The 23,450-nt window shown below is 41.4% G+C and overlaps 1 protein-coding gene across 4 annotated transcripts in view; it reads right to left on the bottom strand.

Annotated features, from left to right (window-relative positions):
- The window catches only part of PATJ (PATJ, crumbs cell polarity complex component), a 144,884-nt gene that overhangs the window by 73,668 nt on the left and 47,766 nt on the right, over positions 1-23,450 (bottom strand). For all 4 annotated transcript variants that reach the window (XM_017733523.1, XM_017733522.1, XM_017733525.1 and 1 more), the window contains 10 exons: positions 22,002-22,211; positions 21,013-21,132; positions 17,794-18,165; positions 16,560-16,680; positions 15,877-16,033; positions 14,806-14,877; positions 13,786-13,963; positions 12,843-12,953; positions 12,007-12,084; positions 8,832-8,949 (listed from right to left, as the gene is read on the bottom strand). In XM_017733523.1, the coding sequence (XP_017589012.1) occupies positions 8,832-8,949; positions 12,007-12,084; positions 12,843-12,953; positions 13,786-13,963; positions 14,806-14,877; positions 15,877-16,033; positions 16,560-16,680; positions 17,794-18,165; positions 21,013-21,132; positions 22,002-22,211 (1,537 nt within the window). The remainder of the gene's footprint in view (positions 1-8,831; positions 8,950-12,006; positions 12,085-12,842; positions 12,954-13,785; positions 13,964-14,805; positions 14,878-15,876; positions 16,034-16,559; positions 16,681-17,793; positions 18,166-21,012; positions 21,133-22,001; positions 22,212-23,450) is intronic.

Raw genomic sequence — 23,450 nt, 5'->3', positions numbered from 1 at the left:
CTGCTCCTCTCACTTCCCTTCCCCCTCAATATGAACTCTGCCCTTGGATCTTGAATTCCAGCTGTGGATGCTGACAGCAGGTGGAGGGCAGGGCAAGGACAGGGCTGGCAGCTCACAGCACCAGAAGCCCCTGGTCAGTGGTACCTGATGTGCCATCTAGATGCTGGAAATCCTTTCCCATTCCTCAGGTGGCCTGGATTAAGGGGTGTCTCGGAGGGAGGTACTCACCCCATGCCTCTGGGGAGCAGAGCCCCATCCCTTCCAGCCACAGCACTTTTTACAGCCAGAGCAGCAGAAATTTGCTGTTTCCTTGATAACAAAATCGTGGAGTGGTTTGGGTTGGAAGAGACCTTAAAGCTCATCTCATTCCTGCCATGGGCAGGGACACCTTCCACTATCCCAGGTTGCTCCAAGCCCCATCCAACCTGGCCTCGGACACTTCCACTTGGATGGGGAAGGCACAGCTTCTCTGGCAACCTCAGATTATAACATTTCCTCTAATAACTTTTTGGGGAAGCACAGAGAGAAGCACAAGCCACGATCTCCAAGCACTGATGAAGAAAACAGACATGCACATCATCACACTGATTAGAAAGGGCTCATTATTACTTCTGGGGTAGCAGAAAGAACCACCTGCCCTCCAGCCAGCTGCCACATCTCCTCTAAAGCCAATATGGCAAAAGTGTTCTGAATTTGGTGATAAAAAATGTTCCTCTGATGCAGACAGCCCACACACACACACAGAAGTATATCTGCATATAGATTTCCTTCCTAATGTCTTTAGCTTGCAATCAGTTTTCAATACACACGTGGCCACTACAAGGTATAAAGCAAATTTTCCCTGGTCTGTCACAGTGTGCTGTAGCCAGCAGACCTAGAGCTAAATACTCTGGGATTGCTTTTTCAATGCCACCTACCCCGATAAAGAGCAATTACACACCTGCTCAAACTGGTGAGCGGCCCCTAAACCATGACAGGGAATAAGGGAGAATCAAGCCTTCAGACTGAGAAGCAAAAAAATAACTTCAACTTCCTCCTGACAGTTCAAGAAGTGATTCTGGACAGATGTCTCAAATGCTGCAATACTGTGGAAAACTAGGTAACGTCTGTAAAGGATAAAATTATTGTCATTTAACATTTTTTATATTTCCCTTCTGTTAGAGCCTTACTTCCAGTACATATTGGGAGCAGCTACTGCTTAAACTGAGCAGACCATTTTGGAACAGAGCTATTATGCAAATAATCTGCTGTGTATTCTAACTGGAAGCAATGCTGTGCTAGTCTGGGCAAGACATGAGGCACTGTGGAGTTTTCTTTTTAATTTTTTTTTCTCGGTGCATTGGAGCAACATCATTTACGATGGTAATGACAAAAGGTATCTTCCCATCTCAAAACCAGGTTATTAGTCAAGAATATAAACACATAACCACCTTTTACGAGCTAGTGTCTGCCTTTCATTTGTCTATTTAAATATTTACATCCTTTAAACATGTTTTTAGTTGCAAGTCATTGCAGTGATATTAAGAGTACTTGGGTGAGAGCAATATAAAGACCTACTTGGATCATCGTCTCTTAGCAAGTTTGTACCTGTGTTTACAGATTTATACCACAGACATTATCTTCTTTCTGAAATTACTTATCTGTAACACCGGAGCGAGATCAAAGATCCCAAACAACATCAGCCACCTGCACCAAGCCCCAGACAATGTAATAACCTTATAACATCAAATCAGTGTATTTCATGCCGAGCATTTCAGTGCTATTCTCTGGATACCTGGCTGGTGTTGGAAGAAAAGATCTTACCTAAGAACAAATGCAATCTCAGGCAATATTTAAAGATTAGATTATCCTTCATTGCAAATAGCTCATTTGTTTACTATCACATTGCTTTATTCTTGCTATGCCTCCTTCTACCATGAAAATGCTGAATATTCAGTTTAGATTCCCAGCAGCTTTTTATTTTAGTCTAAAAACATTTACCTAACACATTCTTAACAAGCAAAGTGAAGAAAATTCAGCCATCTGTCTCTGCATTACAATAACAGTTATGGAAGAGTAGATTATTCTATACAGCAAGAAATTTAATGCTACAAATTCTTATACTTTAAGCACTGTGTGCTCCAGCCAGTTTTGTATATAAGAATGTTGAGCACTGACACACACAGAAGCAATGATTTATAAGCAAACACAAACCAAAACATTTTAAAGATATTAAATGCATTCAATATTCCAATCATGCTATATGTCCATGCTTCAAACTGAAGGGAAAAAAAAAAAAAAAAAAGATCTCTGCTATTATTTTCTCTCTCCAGCACTTCACTAGTTCTAAATTATCACTAAAAATGCTTAAAAATGACTTGCTGGAAACAAACACGATATAGAGATAGATGTGAATCCTTACCTGGGAAACCCCCTTGTACCATTGCTATACCAGCATGTACTCAGGAAATCTGCATTCCTGACAAACATTCAGGGCTGTAAGCAGCTCAAATCCTCATCACACACAGGCTCAGGGCTTGTCTTCCTTCTGACGACCTTGGGCCTATTTTCCTGAGATTTTTCTCTCCTTAAGGGCAAACCGTCTGTCTGTTTCTATTACGAGATGCCATCAATTATATTAATTTCGGGCTGCCCACAAGCTCCCAGTTACATCTGCCAGCAGAGGAGAGCTGCCTATGGAAGTATGCAGGGAGCAGCAGATCCCTGGATTCCCACATCTGACCCACGGATGCTCCCAGCTGCTGTTTGTGCTCTGCCAGCATCCGAATGACATCTCTATCCCCAAACACGAGTCACCCCCAGCGTGGCTGTGTGGCTGGCAGCTGCAGGTACCTTCCTGCTTAATGACCCACTGCATGGCAAAGGAGCAGTTAATAATGTTATTTATCTGAGCATCCATTTTCCTGCGAGCTACTGGGGTTAAAAATTAATTTCTCTCACACAAACGGCTTCATTAAATCTGTTATTCCCCAACGCTGCAAATCTTGCAGTTTCCCAACACTGATATGTGTTCGTGGCATAGGGTTTGCTTGGTTTGTTTGGGGTTTTTTTTAATGTCAGAAAACAAAACCAATCTGTCATTATAAGCATAAAAAGGCTCAAACTTCATCATAACTTGTATTTTGCTGAAACCCCAAACAAGCAATATTAGTTTCGCTGCAATGAATGCTGAACTGAAACACTGAAAAGACTCAAAATCCTTCATTTAGTAATTAAAAAAAGCAAAGATAAAATCTCTCTCTGAATTTATAAACATACTCAGTTATTTTGGGAAGTCCTACTAATTCTCTCTTCCAAAAGCTACATTTAAAACAACTCAAAATACTCAGTTATTTCGTTAATATCATTAATTTGTTCATTTTTAAAGTTCATTGTCCTTCCTTTAGAATATGTCTCACAGCACACACACAGCCATCTGTTCAGTGCATTATGTCAAGCACACAGTAAAAACCACAAGAAGTCCCAGCTGCAATTTTACTATTACTTCATCAAAAATGTAATTTCCTCTCGCAATACTTCATCAGATGATAACTGTGCGTGTGATTCACAAAGGGAGCGAAGAAACCAGCCCGAGAACAAAACCCCAAACGAACCCACCACCTCAAGCTGCAGTGATACCAACTCCCTCATCCCTCCCCGTGTGGCACAGCAGCTTTGTGGCTCTGCCCAGCATGTTCTGGATCTAATATTAGGGCTGGTTACAAACCCCACGCATTTGAGCTAATTATGGGTCAGAACAAGAATGGGAAAAGAAGATTAGCAGCACAGAGTCACATTAAATAGAGATTAACACAGAGCAGAAAAATGAAAGTGTCTGCTCTATTTGTCTAATCCTGGCTCTTGCCTGATCTAAGGAAATCCACCGTATTAAAAACACTTGGTACTATATTTAAGAACATTAAATCTTGCAATTACTACTTTTGCAGTATTTTATTTTCATAAAGCTTGAAGCCTTTCTCCAAGCTACATCTTCCCCTCTGAGCATCATCTCTGTTTCCTGTTGATTGCAGTGACATCTATTGGAGAGGCAGCGCTTGGCTACACGAGCTGCCTCCACTGAAGATCAACATTTTCAGCTGATCCCCTCCCCAAAATGAAAAGTAAAAGTTAGGATTGATTTTCCTTTGTTTTAGCACAACTTTGCATAAACCAGACTCTAAACAGTGAGACACCCAGGAGTTGTGAGTGGGTTGGCTTTTATTTAGTCATTTGTTAATAATCCTGGCATTTTCCCAAAATGCTGATCATCACGTTCCCATCCTTGCCCACAGCAGTGCACAGACACTTCCAGAGATCCTGTTTCTGCCCAGCCCATGTACTTTACCATACCTTCCTCAAAGTCTCAACTGAACTCGATTCCTTTTACTTCCATCTTTTATTTTTAATGAAATCACTGTGCTCTCACTGATCACAGACATCACTGGCACCTGGATGCTGCTAAAAACCTCAGGTGTGTTAAGAGCTGCTCAATCCCAACCCAACCCTCCTGCACCCACAGATTTATCACAACGGGGAATCACAGAACCATGGAACAGTTTGGGTTGGAAGGGACCTCAAAGCTCATCCAGCCCTGCCCAACCTGGCCTTGGATACTTCCAGGCATGGGGAATCCACAACTTCTCCATGCCAGGGCCTCCCCACCCTCTGAGTCAAGAATGCACAGTCAAAATACCAGGGAAGTTTTAAAATCTCTTGCTTTAGCAGAGAAACCACTGTTCCTCAAAAAGCATCTTAGGAAGATAAATCATTATGCTTTCTTACAGCTTCATTGATTTCTACATTATCTAGAGACAAAATAAAAGGAAGGGGGCATTATTATCCCCTTATTAGATACAGTTAAATATCCTTGCAGACAGGAAGTCTGAGCACAGCAGTAGCTTAGTCCATTATCTAAGCCACCTTCCACAAATTTTTTATTAACCATCTATTTTTATTATTTTAGACTCATTTGAAACCAACGGGATCGATCTCAGTCAACTAACTGACAAAAGATTTCACTAAAAATGTAACAGCAGTTGGAATGAAGGATTTCAAGTTCTTTTGCCAGTTGTCTTTTCAGTTTTCCTAGAATGGTTTTTCAGCTCCCTCCTATCTAATTTATGTTTGCTGCAACTTGGTCACAAAAGCATATCCAAATTGTACAGCTAGGAATTCCCCCAAGGAAAACCTCACGAAACATTCCATTACAAACTGCTCTGCCCATCCATTTCCTCTGCTTCTTTTTACTACCAACCCCTCATTATGGCAATAAGCCACCACGGGGTGCACATAAGTCCATTAGCAGGTTCTTAGAGCACACCTCCAGCCATCCCCACTCCAGGGAAACACACCAGTGCCTATTGATGCCGTCTGCAGCACAGCTGCCCATGAGAACAAACAGCTCCTTTGTGTGCTCTCCCCTCCTTTTACTTGTTTTGATTAAAAAAAAAAGGCAAAAAAAAATCCCATTCACAACCCGGTGTTTTTCAGATTTGGGATGTCTAAAAAAAAAAACCTCTTTCTCCAAAACAGCGTCTGCCACGGGCAAGTGTGGGAAGGGAAAACTCCAAACCTGTGTTGTAATGTTTCAGGTCTGGAGGATGAAGCATTTTGAAAGCCCCTTTTGCAACAGGATGGACACACTGCAAGTTGTGCAAAACTGTTTTCATGCATAAACTGAAAGCTTTGAAACAGCAACCTCAAAGCAAAGAGAAAACAAAACCCACACATAGGTTCAGAGCTGGGTACTGATAAAAGATTTGGCAGTGCCACTAGAAGAAGAAATAAACCAAGAGGAAATACAACTTTCAATTCGCCTTCAAAGTCTAGCAAAAGCTACCTAGGAACTTAGGAAATTATGCTGGAAGTAGTGGTGGCATGAAACATAAAGGTGAAGCAGATCTGAAACTGAGGGTCTTGGGTGCAAGAAGTCACATTTGAAAAAAAAACCAAACCAAACAGCTGGAACTTTGTTGCAGTGGGGATCCTGCAACATGCATATATCAAACCAGGAGTCCCGTGGAAAGGAAATATATATGGACAGACAGATTCTTGATAGCTGTTTCAGAGATGTTTATTTCTCCAGCCGCATGGCCGGGGCTGTGCTCAGGAACTGTTCCAGTCACGGGACCAAGGGTCCTTCTGCCCGCACAGGGAACACAAACCAACCAATGGGAACGAGGCTGAGCAGGGACAGGGAAGCCCCGTGTCTGTGCCCTCAGGGCCCCTCTCCCAGGGCTACACGGCAGGGGAGGGACCCCAACAGAACTTTAGACTTCTTAAACCACAGAAACATGGAGGACATGTCTGGAGTTTCTCTAAACCAAAAACTACCTCACAGTTCTGTTCCCAACAAGGATTTGCCCTCTTAAGATCAAAAGCAACACTTGGAAAGAAAAGGGAGAACATCTACAAGAAATGACTGTTTGTTCCAACAGGTCAGCAAGGAGAGCTCCAGCTTCAGCAGTGGGAAAGCTGAAATAAAAAGGAGCATTGCCAAAAGGCAAGTGGGTTTAGACCCCACAGGGGAAATTCAGTCAATACCAAAAGGTTATGCAGCCACTTTAAAGGGAAAACAGACAAAACATGGAGACTCTGAGGCAATATGGATGGGACAGAAAGGAAAGGAAAATTCTCCAAGTATGGAAGGAGGACTAACAATGCTCGACTTTCATTTTCAGTCTGGGGAATGATGGAGGATGTGGAGACAAAAGATGAGAGGAAGGGTTGAAAAGCAAGGACAAAAAATGTCAAGAAGGGCAAGTAAAGTATTTCTGGAGTTTGAAAGAAATTGATGGGCAGGTTCCTGGCACTGCAGCTGCATTAATAAGAATGCTAAAAAATAAAATAAAGTAAAATCCATCAGGAGCACAACCAGAGGACAGATTTAACAGCTGTCCCACCTCAAAATGCCCTCTAAAGCTTTCCATGCTGTGACAGAGATTGAGAACTACAGGGAGCAAATAAAGGAGAGGTAATGATGTGAATTTACCTGGGCTGACACCACATCTTCCTTTTAAGATACCTTATCTTCTAAATAAGGAGGGCAATAAATCCAGCTCACCTGTTGATTTATTATTAGTTAAGGTTAAAAACCCAGTAGAATTAGCTGGATAAGTGGGTAAGGAACAGAGCAATGTGGACACACAAATGGGCAGTTAAGAAAGACAAGTTCTTGCCTGGGTTGGGATTTCTGGGAAAGGTGCTCAAGAATCAGGACAGAAGTTATGAGCATCAAGTAGTTCACAAAAACAATACTGTACTGGAATTTGCAGAGAAAATTTTGTTTTTCAAATGATCACAGAACAGGGACTCTGTAAAGGCCCATTCCACAGCTGCCAAGATGCTTAATGTCATCAAGTACAGAGGGATCACTTCTAACATGCTTTTCACTGCAAGGGTTGAGGCACAAACTTAGTTGAAGCTTCTTTAGCCTGTTTTTATTTTTAAAGAAACAGAATGAGGTGAGGAAGAATATATCTCTGTTTTCCAAGATTCATGGAAAAGATGGCCACTGCAAAACATTCAGTCAGTAAAAAGGGGAGAGAGAAGGAGATTCCCCTGAACAGATCTGTGTGCTGCTGCCAAGTCTGGTAGGATTGATGAATTTAATATCAGCAGTAGCTTTACCTTTTCAGCTTCCAGACTCAGCCAGCAATATCATTAGGGATGGCAGGACAGCTAAAAAATGACCAAGCCCATGAATAAGGAATTACTTCTGTGCAAAGTATTAACTTAGGCCCAGCAAGCACTTGGATTGAGGCATATCCTAATTAGATAACTCAGGTGTCAGCCTACTTATCACACTTATCCTTTAACTGGGAATTAGAGCTTTAATAACGAGCTGGAATTAGTTTGTTACAATTTGAGGTTTACAGAGTCGGTTTGAGAGCTCAAGATGATGAGAAAATCACTGTAGCAAAAAAATACAAACTAAACCCCAACAAAAGCCCACACAGAATACAGAATGTTACAGGGATGGACATTAAATATCATCTCATTCCACCCCCTGCTCCAGGCAGGGACACTTTCCTCTAGACCAGGCTGGTCAAGGCCTCATCCCACCTTATGCTGATTTGGTACAAAAGAGCATAAAGATAAAAGGTAACTGATTTTAGAAAGTAATTTAGGACTCCTAATTCTAAGTTCAGTATTCCTAAATATTTTACTGCAAGATAAGATATGGATAATAATATTCCATTTAACCAAAGTTGTAATTAACCAAAGTTGTAATTCAAAAGCAGCTGGAATCTAAATCATGCTGCCAGAAGCTCTCCACTGGCACTGCTTCCTACTCCTTAGGCCCCTGCTCTTCCAACAGAGTGAGTATCACCACAAACCACTGCCAAACCCAAATGGGACAACCTCAGAACCTTTCCCATGAAGAGTGCTACAAAACCAGAAGCAGAGCACCGAAACAACACATCAGCAGATTTTTCTTTTTAAAGGAAGCCATCTTGCTTGAACAGCCTTGCCTGGGATCAGCAGCAGGTTTTCTGGACAAGGACTTTGCACCAGTGGTCCTCAACCCGCAACTGCTCGACTACCACTGCAGTTAGAGCAGTAAAACAGAACATCTCCTGTCACTGCTGACATCTCTGCCCAAGCAACTCCTCCAGACACGGCTTAGATGTTCTGGGACTGAAAACAAACAGAGCTCTTCCTGTATCTCCTCAGAAGAGCTGAGCCCTGGGCGCCTGGCTGAGGAGAAGAACTATCTAAGTTACAAACCAGGCTGAGGATTGGTGCTGTGGCCACACTGAGCACCACTTCCCACAAACAATCAATGGCTTATCCCCACCTGATTGTGTCCCACAAGTGCGATCTGACATAATGATCGGAGCACTACTCACTCTCTGCACAAGCATCCTCATCCTCCTCTTCATCCAGGGCAGCCTCCTCTGCATGATGCCTTTCGAGTGCTCTGTAAGGAGGTGGCAGCTTCATGGGAGGTGGAGCCCCATATTTTCTCTGATGGATTCAAAGACAAAGAGTTACATGTTTTGTAACCTCTGAGCACACGAAAAGAAATCCCATTGTCTGTTGCACTGACTGTGCACAGGCACAGCACTTAATTACAATGCTAAATTCTGCAGCAAAGGCTTTATGTGCAAGAAAGCAGAGCAAGAAGTGACACTGAACATCAAGAAAAAGAAACCAAAACACAACTGTGCATGCACGTTTACTTGTTGACAAAAATACTTGTGTATTGTCATAAACGTCGAAGTGTGAACATTAATCAAGGGTTAAAAACAAACATTAAATTATACCCTGTTTCTTATTAGACTCCATAACAAAACTGTCTGGTGCTGATAAACGTCAATCTCTTTAAAATATAAAATAAGAACTGAATCCTCTTAGTCCATACATGAATATTCAACCATCACAGTCCGTCCGTACTTCGGCGTAAATTTAATAAAGATTTTGAGTTATATCTCCCAATAAAATTCTATTACCTCACATAAATACAGGCAGCTCCTATAATGATGCATATAGCGGCGCATGGCAGGAATACAGAGCAGGCTGGAGTCTGCTGGAGGCACTGGCTCAGCTCAGCAATTGGTTTTACAGCTCCAAGGAGCTGGGTCCTGCCTTGGTTTGCACCAACGACGACTCCACTAAATGATGCTCAGCTGCATCCCTTGCAAGCCCACTATTAATAGCAGGATGCATTTTAGAGAGGAAACACCAGGGAGGAGATGCCATTAGAGCACCCAGAATTCCCGTAATTAATTCCTTCTGTGGCTGGGAAATATGACACAACACCCAAACACACCGAGCCCAGGATAATGTGGGTTTTTTTCAGTGTGTGCAATGAAAGCTGAACCTGCGTATTGATTTTTAGATTCTTGAAGCTGAATTTGTAGAGAGTGGTGGAAGTAGTGAGCTGCAATATGTGGAAAATTTTGTGAGGTAAAGATATCTGTCATCTCATCCATTTAAAAAACATAACAGGAAAGTGCTGCACTGAACACAGAGTACAATAATGAATGAAATTAATTCAATCTACCAGTAGCAAAAGTGTACAGTGAGAGCACTTGGAAGCACAACAGCTGCTTTCTAAAAGCATACAGCACACTTAATGTGCCTCCCACTTTTTTCTTGAAGCCAACACAGACAGAACAGTGCAAAACCCAGATGATCCAGGAAGCAAGGGAGGACTTGGGTTCTACTTTACTGAGCAGGTAAAGATGGAAAATCTGCAGCCTCTCTCTCAGCTGCCTATGACAAATGAGTCACTTTATTATCGCTGTAATTTAGCAATAACTTACAGTCTAAATGTTGACCCTTTGGCTTTTTAAGACCTTAAACATTTGCTAGAAAGTCTGTGTGAAATTACAGGAGGCACCCAGGCTTACCCAGCAGTTTTCTATGGCTCAGAGGGACAAATACCTCTCGTTCCTCCTGTCCCACTGAAAAGCCAGATGAGAAAATTGTGCCTGGCTACTCCATTACACCACGTTCTTGTATTAACACGGAGGCAAAAGCACAGCTTACACAGCCAACCAGCAAAATAATGTTGTCGTCTGGTTTGTTCACTATTGTTTTAAGTGGTTTTATATAAATTAAAGTGATCATTTTGAAACAAACAGATCAATAGAGGAGGATAAACGCCATCAAATCAGAGAAAACCTTCAGCATTTGAAAAGATACAGGAAAAGGCAGATTTTCCAGCTGGATGTGGCTGCTTTCAAACCAAACTCTTTTGTGACTCTCTGAAGACTGGACTAGAAATATCACTGATTCCCCACAGGGATGTGGACTAATAATCCACTAATAGCAACTCTTTCCAACTCCGAGACGGCCCCACAGAAGTGCAGTGCGACTGCTTTGTGAGCCCACGTTCAAAGCCAAAAAGGAGCTACATATTTATGCACTGAAGCTCTTCTATATTCCACCCACCAGTTTATAGCAGCAATAGATGAAAAAGGTCTGAAAAAGATTAGGCTCCCACTTTAACCTTGGAACACTGCAGAACGCGACACACCGGAGTGCTGCAGATTAAAGGCAGCACGTTGCCAGAGGATGAGAGCTTTTGAGATTGGAAATACAGATGAAAAAAAACACAAGAAAAGGGGATTGTAAGTGCTTCATTGGAAGTATTATCCTCTGGCATGAAAGCATGTCTTCAACACCTTTTCTGATAACTGAGCCTCGCTGCTCCTGTCCCCGACAGGATCTGAAAGGAGTCTCACAAAAACTTTTGGAGGCAGGAGGGTCCTCTCAGGTACCCAACAAACACCAGAGTGCTGAGTAGGATCAAATGAAAACTTCATCCTATTTGTAGTTAAACTGCACCAGGCAAAATTTATTGTCTACATTAATTCTGTCTCTGCTGCTGCTGCTCTCACACCCTCAAACTACCTGAACTACACTCCTCAGTCAGGGCAAATCCCACAGGAGAACACCAAGGCCATGAGAGTGATACAGACGAAAATGAAAAATTAAAATTTTCCCTTATTGCAGCCATTAAAACAAATTCCCTGTTTTCTTCCAAACAGACTTTTTCTCCTTTAAAGCTGCTGTGAAGTGATTTAGAAGTCACTGTGCAGTAACTGCTTCACAATTAGCTGAGCAGCCACAGATCCCTCGGTCATTTCCTCCTTTTACACAGCCATGGGAAATGCAGGAGACTCTGTGGATTTAATCAGCCCATAAGGTGATTTTACTGCATTTCAGGCAGCCTTGCATCAAGGATATTATTTGTGTACATGTTGCCATTTCTCTGTTTCTGCTGAACAAAGGGAATCAATTTGCCTCCACATGGAGCAAAACAGGTACTTCAGACAGATGACAGTGAGGAGCTGTGCTAAGTACAGGGTTTCAGCACCCAGCAGACACCTACAGAATATATGTCAGAATATTTGGCAGAAATTTGGCAAAAAATCATAGAATCAAAGATATTTCAACAAAACACTTCAAATTTAATTTCAGACTTCGGAGGAAGCTTATCATAGAGTTAGAATACATGCTATTATACCATTTGATTTAGTAAAACCTGGGTATAGCACTGAATGGAATAAATACCTTATCACTCTTATTTTCTTTGTCTGCCTCCTGATCTTTGCTGACTTTGATTCCCTTAGGCTGGGCAGGAGAAACCACCTGAAAAACAATGTACATTACACACATCAGACAGAGCATTATAGCTGCAAAACAAACATCCAAAATCAGTTCCTGACAACAACAAAGCTCCCCAGCGCACTCTGCATTTTGTCCCATGTAGAAAGGCATTGCAGTGCAGTCTATAAATTACATTCTTTCACTGAATCTACGGAATTACATTCTTACATCAAAAGTACACAGAAGTTGGGGGGTTCTGTGTGTACTTTGGGCAGGTAGAATTGTATGCCTGCTCTTACTAAGGCTTTAAAAAGTTTCTTGCCTTGGCCTCGAAGATGAGGAGATGCCTCAAATCTCTTGTAAATTAAACTTGCTCCCAGGTAACTGTTCCAGGTCCCTCTGGTGACACACTTTACAAGGAGCTGCTGGTGTGAACCTGACTGATTTTAATTACACCTTTGTTTCTCTGGATATAAACTCAGAGTTTATTTTTAGATTATGAAATATGGACAAATGAAAATGCACAGGGTCAGACTCTTATTACCCAGGTGGGAGAGCTGAATGAACACCTAGTCAACAGATTTACATCTACTCCATGTAAATCAGAGAAATGAGGTTTCCAATCAGGCCAGAGAAGTAATCAATCAATCAATTGGTCTGTAACTGACTGAAAGGATCCATCCTTGGGCACAAAAATTGGTAGGACTGCCTGAAAGGAATTTAGCCAAGTTTAAAATAAGATTTACACATTATATGTTACACATTACTAAGTTTTGGAATAAAAATAGAAATAAACTTACTTTTGGTACATTAGCCAAGCCCTGGACTACAAACACCACAGGATTTCCTGCATTCTTGATGGCTTCCACTGCTTCCTCGTGGGTGGCATTTTGTAGGTCTACCCCAGAAACCTGACAAACAATGTTTATTTTTGTTAGGTACAGAGTCATTACAAGGCATCAGACACACTTGCAGAAGATTAGTGTATCTGAGGAAGGCATCAAAACCAGTCAAGAGGAATTATTTGTAAAGTACTTTTTGATGATGGTTTAAAGAAAAGTGTACTATTTAGTATTCACAATTAAAAGATGGCCATATGTTGCCCAAAACAATTCTAGATAAAAACATAAGGAATGAGACTGTCAGAGTGTTACATAATGTTAGATCTAACTCTTTCAGATTTTACCTGTTTGTAAATCAAACCTGAACAGCACTATCAGCTTGGCACCTCAGATTCTGAAGTATTAATTTGGAGAAAAATGAGTAGAAAAAGCAACCAGAGGTAAGAGGCAGGAATGACATTTTCCCCCCTCCAGCACCTGCCAGAATCAGGGATTTATCCCAAACACTGGTTATCAGTTAACTACTCTAAATCCACACACACAAAATAACAGCCCATAATTCAGTATGAACAGTCTCTGTTCTTGTATGTATTAAATTTATGCTTATAGATATGCTATAACTTATTCCTCATTTATATGGGAGGAGGACACTCCTATTTTTTTCACTTCTCCCTCAGACACCAGGACACATCTTTTCTTAAATACACAGGAGAATGTTAAAAGAGCTCCATAGTCAGACCTTAAAAAAAGAAACACCACCAGAGGTTTCTTTTGGTTTTCAAAACACAGTGTTGTCAATACTTCATGAAGTGGTGGCAGTATTTTGTTCCTCTCTCCACCCAAAGCTGTTTGAGTCAATTTTTATTTCTTAGACTAAAAAGGAAGTTTTATCTCCATTTACCTCAAGTATTTTATCTCCAGTTTTTAAAGCCCTTGTTCTTCCTGCTGGGCTGTCTTCCAAAACTTGTTTGATAAAGATCCCTTTAAGTTCTTCTCCATTCTTCAGGCGCTTTATGACAGTTTGTCCACCAACAATACTGATTCCAAGAGACACGTGAGGGTCTCTGAAGATCTCAACACTGAAAAAAACACGTTTTAACAGTTTCAAACAGGTTTTTTTTTAAACTACAAATGCAAAGCCTTAAATCAATGTAAGCTCCTGGTCTTTCAAGAAGATTTAACATAGTAAAGAGATAAAGTCAGAAGCCTGAGAATGCTCTCAACAGAGTTGAGTTTTCACCCTGAGCAGATCTCACCCCACAAAAAGAACAAAATTCTGCTGCCAATCCATGCCCACTGGGCAGAGGCTTTTATTTCAGAGGAAGCCAGATCTTCAAGTAAACACTCATCCTCTTTCAGCCTGAGCAAAGTGTCTGGGAATGGGAAGCCCTGCAAGTGGCACACTAGACAAATAATGAAGTATTTCATACAACTTTCTGAACACTGACTTCAGCACACATTCATCACCTCAAGCAGGAACTTTCTGATCATATTTTACTCGGGACCATAAAAACAATTCACCTAAAAATGTTAACAATACAACAAGGATGTGGCTAAAACTTGGCCTGGCAATTTGGAATTCTGCCATGGGGTTTAGCAGGGAACCCGTGGAAAGGGAGACAGCACAGCACTATGTGCATTGTTCACACCTAATAGTTATTAAATGAGCAAGAACTTGTAGGTCATCCACAACCTAAACCAGCCAAGCTTCCCCAAGTCAGCTGTATAAATAGAAGGCATAATTCTGCTGAACATCTGTTAAAAATTCCCTGTCTTCAGGAAAGCCCAAGGTACACAGGTACCCTAAAGTTATTGGCAGAGGAGGAGAGGAAAAAAAAACCACCCAATAAGAACTAATCTGGTTCACAGAAAAGAAGACATAAGGTAAGTGGGAAGGAATAATGAAATCACATGAACATACGTCCGTGGTGGTCCCCAGTGGCTGAAGTTTGGAGTTTCTTCTCCTTCTCCTTCTTCTCTCTCGGGTAATTCACTAATTTGGGGCAGAGGGGAGGGGAGGAATAAAAAATAAAAGAGGCATCACCCATGCCAGGTCACAATTCCTCACATACTTTGTATCTGGCAGCAAGACAGCAACACCTTCTCACACTGCCCAGTTTAAAGCAAATGTACAGAGTCAACAGACCAGACAGGAATTTTTGTATTTAGGTTTAAATGTACTTAAGGAATGCTCCAGAAATAAACATGATGGGCAGACCAAATTTATAAGCTGCTCTGTGATACACAAATCTGCACTGCATTTACTCATTTGAAATGACTATTTAAGCAATTAACATTTACTTTCTGATAAATATGCTGTGATGCTTGGAGAGGGATATAAACATGCCAAAACCAGTAAGCAGATCATGATCCAAGTGAGAGAACAGATCCTGTGTGTTCCATTAAATCCTACAGAATAATCCTCTCACCTTACTGTTGAGCTGCTTTCCCTCTGAGAGAAGACTGCAGATGAAATTAGGGAAGTACTGAGGATTGGAATCACCAGGCCCCGAAAGCTCCAATACCCACTGACCCCAAATTGGTGGGGAAAGACTGGGACAGATAAGGCAAATATCCACACCCAGTGCCAGCTCAAGGTTCCTCAGCACCACAGGCAGGACTAAAGCTTCCTGCAGAGGCCTGAGAGCCCTGGCTGAACTGCTCTTCCCAAAAGGAAGAACAAAGGAAAGGGAAAACCAAGAGGAGAGCTCCTTAAGGAGCCATGAGTAAAGGCTACATCCCTCACTGTGGAGTTAAGTGAAGGGGTGGCAGAGCCATTTGCACATTTCTGTTTCAATACTCAGGGGAGGAAACATGGGAAGTTTTAATGTTTTAAGCCAAACTTCGTCTCCTGGGGTAGAAGTTACAGATCTGGCTCTATGTCTATCTGAGCATTCCACAGAGCCTTAATGATGATTCAGCTGAGTAAAGCAAGAGGACAGCTAAGACCATTAACTGAATGTCTTTCAAAACCTGAACTCTTCCTCCATACCTGCATGATGCTGTTCTAGGCTGAGCTAAGGTGGTTACTCTCTCAGATTCCTTGTTCTTGGAAAAAACATAATTCTCCTCTTTTAGTGCTTCCTTTTCAATAGCTTCCAAATCAACAGTAAGCCCAGGTCCTCTGGAGTCACTCTGAAGCTTTGCCCCTGAAGAAGAAAAGGGGTAGATGTGAACTTTTGCTTCCTCCATCCAGACACCCTTGGAATGAAACCCTTTATCCCACCAGGTTCCAGATGTGCTCAAGGCCAGGCTGGACAAGGCTTGGAGCTCCTTCCTCCTGAGCAGGGAGTGCTACTTCAGGCAGGTTGATAAATTTATTTCCCTGATGAATCTACCAAATTCTAACCATGCATCTCTGGCCATCTGACAAGGAGCAGCTTTGCTCCTGAGCACAGATCACAAACCCAAGATATGGGGCAATTATCTACCACAGGGAGTTGTGCTAAAGTCACCTCCAGTGCCTGTCACTTTATTTCTATATTTATTTATCACTGACCAGATTTGGAGGAGGAAGCAAGATTACAAAGCTGAAATGTACTTAGAGCCAGACTGCCCTGAGCCTGCAGCAATCTTCATTTGAATATTTTATCATTCAGAAGTGTTTGCGTTTTGGTAAAAAATTTAGATATATAAATATGAAATTATGAGATAAAGGAAAACCTTCTTACAAACCTAAATCCATCTCAGTTTTCACTCCTGACTGGGTTGGTTCAGTATCAAATATGTCTTTTTGGTAGCTGCTGTGTGCTGTGGTTCCAGAAAAGTGTGACCTTACAGTAGCATTCTCTTCACACTTCACAGAGGAGAAAAGAAGTAATTAAAGTTAGAAAGCAATGGTATTAACTTACACAGGGGTATTTGACAGGAACATTAATTTTTACAGCAAAGATACACATTTTCTCAGCTACATTCATATTTATTCAGGTAACTATGAAATACTAACTGCTCATTTAAATACTAACTGCTCATTTATGCACTGCATTAAGAAGAGGCATGAAAAATGTTGTATGCAATTGAAATATAAAGCAACTGTATCTTTCTCCTCACCTGTAATTCAGACAAAAATTTCTTTACTCTTGCTCATTTGGTTTTTATAAGTAACAAATGTATAAATTTAATACTGCGCACTCTTGTCAGTAGAAACTTCATTTTATCTGTTTACACACACTGCTTAAGGGGACAAGCCAAACAAAACCTGAAATTCTCTGTGGCTGTGATGTTAAATCCTTTTCTGCTCCATTTTTTTCATATAAAAGCACACACACCTCAGACGCTGGTGCATGGGAGGCTGATAATAGAACTTTTTTTATGGTAAGGGGATGAACAAAGAATCAGAAAAAAAAATAATTCTCAGAATACTGGAGAAAGATGTATAAATAAGAGTTTTGCAATTTACCTGAAGCTGTCTCCTCCTACTCCTTTATCCATCAGCATCCTTGCCATAATTCCTTGCACCACATCAGTTTTTGCTCAACTACACAACCTGGCTGAAGGAACTGATTTGGGTTTAAAAAATGAGAAGAGGGATCTTCTTTCACTGAAGACCCTGGACTATCAAACCCATGAAGTGACATTCTGCTGCTACTGACATGCCCCATATCAGCACAGCTTCCAAAAAAAACACCCAACCCCACAAGTCAGAGATGGGTAAAAAGACAAATTCAGGATGCCTGTAAATAACCAACCACATATCTTGCTCCAGCAGGTAAATATACAGACAATAAGTAACCTAAAAACCCTTCCAAAATGTACAAAAGGATAGACTGGTGTCTGCTAGAGGTACCCAAGTAAATAAATTAGTTAAGTTGCAGTAATTAAAACACTAGAGAGAGTCCTCAGGGTTTAGTTTTGGAGTCTGCCCTGAGGGATCTGTGCTTAGCATGGAGACCAGCACAGCATTCCTTACCATTTGATCTTTACTGAATGCATATTCCAGGGACTCTTTGGGACTTAGGCTAACACTGGATCTTAAATCTTGTATTTCAGCAGTCTCCACTTGCTTTGCCCATCGTTCTGTATCCAGGTTCTTGTCTGAAGTTGCCTTCTCTCCACCTGATGCATCACATTTCAGGAAGTCTGAATCCTCTTCATACTCCTCATCCACCAACATTTCCCGTTCCTCGCCCACGTCCTCTGCTCTGGGTTTCAGAAATTCACACATCTCCCAGGACTCCTTCCCATACTCATCATCCTTCTGAGGAAGCTGAAATGACCTTCCCAAGTCCAAATGGGGTTCATCAACAAACTCTTCTTTAAAAGGTGCCTCATCTCTGAAACCCTGCAAAGATCATTAAAGGAAGAGAGATTTCACACCATGTTTCCTCCCAACTCTTTTAAAGCTATGCTTTATTTTTTGCCCATGTTAAAAGTGCATCCTGATATTTAAAGTGAAAAGTCTTCTACCTTTTGCGTTTTCTACAAGAAAATAGACTCTCTGACTTACGATTTTAACAGCAAAAGTAGACAGTGCAATTATTTTTTTTTAATATAAAGAAATTTAAGTTGCACAGCTAAGATACTGCTGCAGCCATTTGGAAAAACCAATCTGGACTGAAGTTAGGGAATGAAATTATTAATTAACACTAAAAGAACCACAGGAAAAAGTACATATAAATCTAGTTAAAGTACCTCTGTGCTTCAGACATATCTGCTGTTGCTTTATGAATGCATGAACATTTCTTAAAACACTATCAGCTAAATAAACAGCCCAAGAGTTTGCTTATGCAACAGTGTCAGCAACTTAAAAACCCCAAATCCCCCCCAAATAAAAGCCATACTTGCTTTTCCCTATCTTGGATATTCCATCCAACTTTTAACCCAGAGTGGAAGGGAAATGGATGACCCACATACCCCCAAAAAAAGGATATAAATAACTGCTCATTACCTTCCTGTTTTAAAGAGAACAGAGCTCACCTTTCCACCAAACTCAAACCACAGAGCAACAAACCAAAACAACAAACAACAAAACTGAAGGAAAAGGTATTAAAACCCACTGTGAAAGATCTCACTCAACAGTTCTTTTCCTGGGATTCGTCACGTGCTTCCCCAACTTCCAACAACTCCTGTTTCTCCCAGATGGAATGGGGTGCTATTCATTGGCTCACAGTGAGGCCGCAGAGATTTTATGCCCTCTACTTATTCCAGAATTTGCCACACACTGAGAGCTTTTCCCCTCTTTTCTTCAGGCCACCAAGCTTCTGTGGCCCGAAGAACCCTCAAACCCAATTTCAAAGCCCTGAACCCCCAGACTCTGAAACCAATGGACAGATTCAGGGCTCCTTCCACAAAATGTTTTTGTTCCTGCTTCCTGCCCCTTCCCAGACTCCCCACGGCACTGCACCATTTCTGACCTTCGGTGTCAGGATCCTGTTTTGTTACATTTGTACAAATACAGAGGGAAAGCCCCCAGACACTGCCAAGATGTTTGTATAATTCAAGTGAGAGGCAGGAGAGAAAACAAGAGAGAGGCAGGAGCATAAGGAAACAATGCAGTCAATAGCTGGCACGAAAGCAGAACACCAGCAATCTAGAAATTAGCCCATTTTATTAATTTAACTAGCATTAAATGTCCCTTTAATCCATTCGATCCGTGTACCTGATCTCACAAAACACCCAGGCTGAAGAGATCCTAATTCTCTCCATTTTCACTTCATTTCCCTTGGCTCCTGCAGCATCGTTCTCCCAACACTTCCCCAAGTGCACGGCACCTAAATCAGCTGGCTCTGCTCAGAACCACACAGGGTTTGTGTCCCTGATCCAGCAGTTTGCTCTGTGTCATCCCTGACTGCTGCACTGCAGCACCAGACGCCACCGGTGGCACAGGGAATGCTGCAAACGTGACACCGAAGTCCACGGTGGCAGCAAATAAAATCCTCAAGTTCCTTCATTTTGGGGTTGAAATTTCGCTTGCCAGGGCCTCAGAGTGGGAGCCATCAGAACACACCACTCCTGGCACCTGTGTGAGCAGGTAAGGTAATAAATGGATGGGAGTTTTAGCTACTACCAAAGCTGTCACACATGAGGTGAAACAAAATGCAAGTCAATTCCTCTGCGGGTGTTTTGTCCAAATTGATCGCTCCAGTTTCAGGACTTTAAGATAAAATATTTTCTTTAAAAGTACTTAATGACATTGGTTTTATTTAGGAAATGGAAAACCAATCTGAGCTGGCAGAGGACTGATTCTCTGCAACCCTTCCCACACACCCAGAAAACAAGAAACGCCGTTTTACACTGTGAAAATCAGTAAATATCATTTATCATCATCCAGGCTGATTTCTTCACAGTATACCCACATCTACCCCATAATACTGCTCCTTTTTGTGCTTCTAATCTACCCTTTCAGCATTAAAAATAGGTTTGCATCCAGAGACAGGTACACATGTTTAGCTACACGAAAATCTGGAATTTATTTTTCTTCCTGTGTTGCAGTTCTGGATGATCCTTTATGTATTGTATTTTTTGGTCTAAAAAGAATACATTTACCAGCATGAATTTTGCAAAGCACTCGAGAACAGATGAAAGTTCAAAGATATCCACATCTCTCTAGCTCTGCACTGGTGAGAACTGCAATATTATTGCCTATTACCCTGGTATCTGAGTTTCTCACTATCTTTACTGCCACATCCTCCTACAATAAACAGAATTATTTCTCAGATAGTAAGAAAGAAGATAGTTGAGGCAAGAGTAAAGAAATCACTCCATAGAACATCAGAAGGCTACAGAAGGCTATGAAGAAGAAAATATTTCAAGAGTGCCTTGTACTCTAAACTACTTTTTTTGTTTTGCTTCATGATAATTAAAAGCATTCTGCTTCCATTCTTTACTTTCTCTGCAAAGCTGATCCCACCACTTCTGACCAATAATAACAACACAGCATTCCTATTTCATATCCAAGGTAACCCAAGGTATTTTAATGACTTAATAAATTTGATAAGGCAGTCTGGGAACCGCATTGCTAAGTGCTCCCTGCTCACGATGCACTTGGCATACAGTTTGCTGTTAGAGGCTTTTTCAGAGGGAATCCAATACTTTCAGTCTTATCTGAAAAACATACCGTATTTTTTACTTTAAAACATAATTTCCTGTCTGTATAAACTTGAGTTGAACCAAAAAAGTAACCAAATACCTGTGGTGCTTCAAGTATTACTGAGAAATTGGTGTTATCTATTGGTTCTGGAGACCCAGGGCTGCTTTTGATGCTGTTAGTATCCACACCGTGCATGTTCTCCTCCTCTCTGCTTTCTCCCTAAAACAGGTAATCCCAACAATGAGTCAGGAAAATGACAAAAAGAATCCCCACATTTTTCAATAAATTAAAAGGGAGAAGGAGAATCAGCCATTAGAGACAGAGAAAGGTTACAGAATTATAACAATACAAAGCCATAAATAGAGAGGATGAAGTCAACAGCTTTTATTCTTTGAAGATACTGGTTCGGATGTGCTAAAACCTCAAGAGATGTGTAGGAAAGAAAGGCAAATACAAGGATATGAACATCGAAATAGCAATTTTTAGAAAAGAATGTATTTAACAGCTTTCCTACATTCCTATTTCACAACTCCTTTACCACTTTGAATTACAAGCACTTTCTATTAACTGGGGCTTTAATTAATTTTGCCTGGGTGCCCTTGATGAACAATACTGTAGCATTCCCCAGTAAACTACTGTTCCAAAGCCCTGATTCGAAAAAGGAAATTCTGCTTGAATTTATAGTCTTGACTTCAAACAGAGTAAGTTTCTTTGATGTCAAAGCTCAAGCAAGCACTTAGCAGTGTCTCAGAGAGAAATGGGCACCAGCACACATTTAACTTGGTTGCTGAATTGCTGGCACCATGTTACACCTGTGCACAGTGCACATGGATTTGCCCAGGCACATCTCCCAGTTCCACGTGGATGTGCTTTAAGGAGGAACTTGAGGGTGCTGGTTTTCCAGTCAGACCTTTTGGACACTGAGCTGCTCATTTGCCAGAATTTCTGGACCTGTCAAGGCACAGCAACTCAGTTGTTTCCCAAATGCACACATACCCTACCCTGAATTCTTCCCCACAAACACAACAACCCCCTCTACACATGCCATAGGAGCAAATAAGAAAAAAATAGTTAAAATCAGTTCTTACCACCAAAGGCTTGCAGATTCCAAGGGAAACTGTACCTGGGGGCACAGATTTTAACACTTCCACTGCCTCTGCCAAGGTGGCACCATCCAAGTATTTCTCATTCACGAACACCAAGCGGTCACCTGGCAAAATCTGCCCCCCGCGCTCGGCCACTCCACCTGCCACCAGGGAGCTGATCACAATGGCTGTTCCTGCTGGATCCAAGGGATCCTGGGGGGAAAAATTAAAAAAAAACACCCCACAAGTGAAGGCCTTGAAAGATGATGTTTGTTTGGAGTGCGTAAAGAGCACTCAAGCACGTTCATCCTCTAATGCTACAGAAATGAAGCCTGCTGAGACATTCAAAAAACACTGTCTGCTAACTCTGCCAGGGCTTACAGTTTGCAAAAAGGAAGATATTCCATCACTTGCCTAATCAATTAAGAAATGTTAAGATCTGAAAGGTGACCGATACCCTGCCTGCCCTCTCCTTACACACACAGACACAGCCAGGCCAACCTGCAAATAGAACAACAACACTGGCAGCCTTCCACCAGCCTCCATCCAGCCTGGGACGTGCTAATGTCACAGAAAATAACCACTCCGCACGTCACCCGAGGGCTTCAGAGCAGCAAAAAAGATGGTAAAAATCATTGCAACGTCAGAAGTTTAATTCAAAATATTAAGTTCAAATGAAACCCCCAAATCTTGAAGAGATAGCAGTTGATGTGTGCTGTGTTACTGTAGCATTTCTGCTTTGTCAAATCCACGTGACAACTTCTAAAAGACATTTTCTCCTCCTTAACAGGGTACAGGAGACAGCAACAGAAGAGTAACTAAGATGATTACTGAGAACAAGGAACACTGTAGTGGTGGATACAGAGAGTGTGAAGCACAACAATATTATACACATTGTAAACTGATGCAAAGATACCCACTTCATTTACTCCTTTACCCAGTACTGGCCTTTCCTTCGTGTCCTGTACTACTTCTATCATGCCTTCACTCATTAAAAAAATTATCCTCAATCCAATGAAAATATAAATTATTTTATGGTGGCAGAAAGAGACACAAAACAACTGTGTGGGTTTTTAATTTTTTAAAATTTTTGTTTCCTCGTTTGTTTTCCTAAGATTGCAAATAGCCTTTCTCCCCCTTGGTAAGGGCTGATAAAGTTCAGAAATGCTCCTTGCATGCACTGGCTCTCCAAATGCATAATCATGGGCTGTTTTTCCCTCAGGACTTGCATCTTATTTGGGGCACGGGAGGGATAAAAAAAAGGGCAAAATTCAAACCACAAAGACCACCGTGAATTCAGCACCTCAGTGCTAATTTGAAAACAGGAATGCTTTTTAAACTCTTTATTTTTATATGACTATACACTGCTTTCCGAGGGCGCATGTTTTTTAAGGTATGTGCAAACATATGAGGCAATGCCTGTAATATCTGTAAAAGGCTGAAATTAGAGAA

The sequence above is a fragment of the Corvus brachyrhynchos genome, unplaced genomic scaffold (genome assembly GCF_000691975.1).
Source record: "Corvus brachyrhynchos isolate BGI_N302 unplaced genomic scaffold, ASM69197v1 scaffold34, whole genome shotgun sequence".
Classification (NCBI taxonomy): Eukaryota; Metazoa; Chordata; class Aves; order Passeriformes; family Corvidae; genus Corvus; species Corvus brachyrhynchos.
Note: the sequence above shows the minus strand (reverse complement) of the source record. Positions and strands in the feature narration are given on the sequence as shown.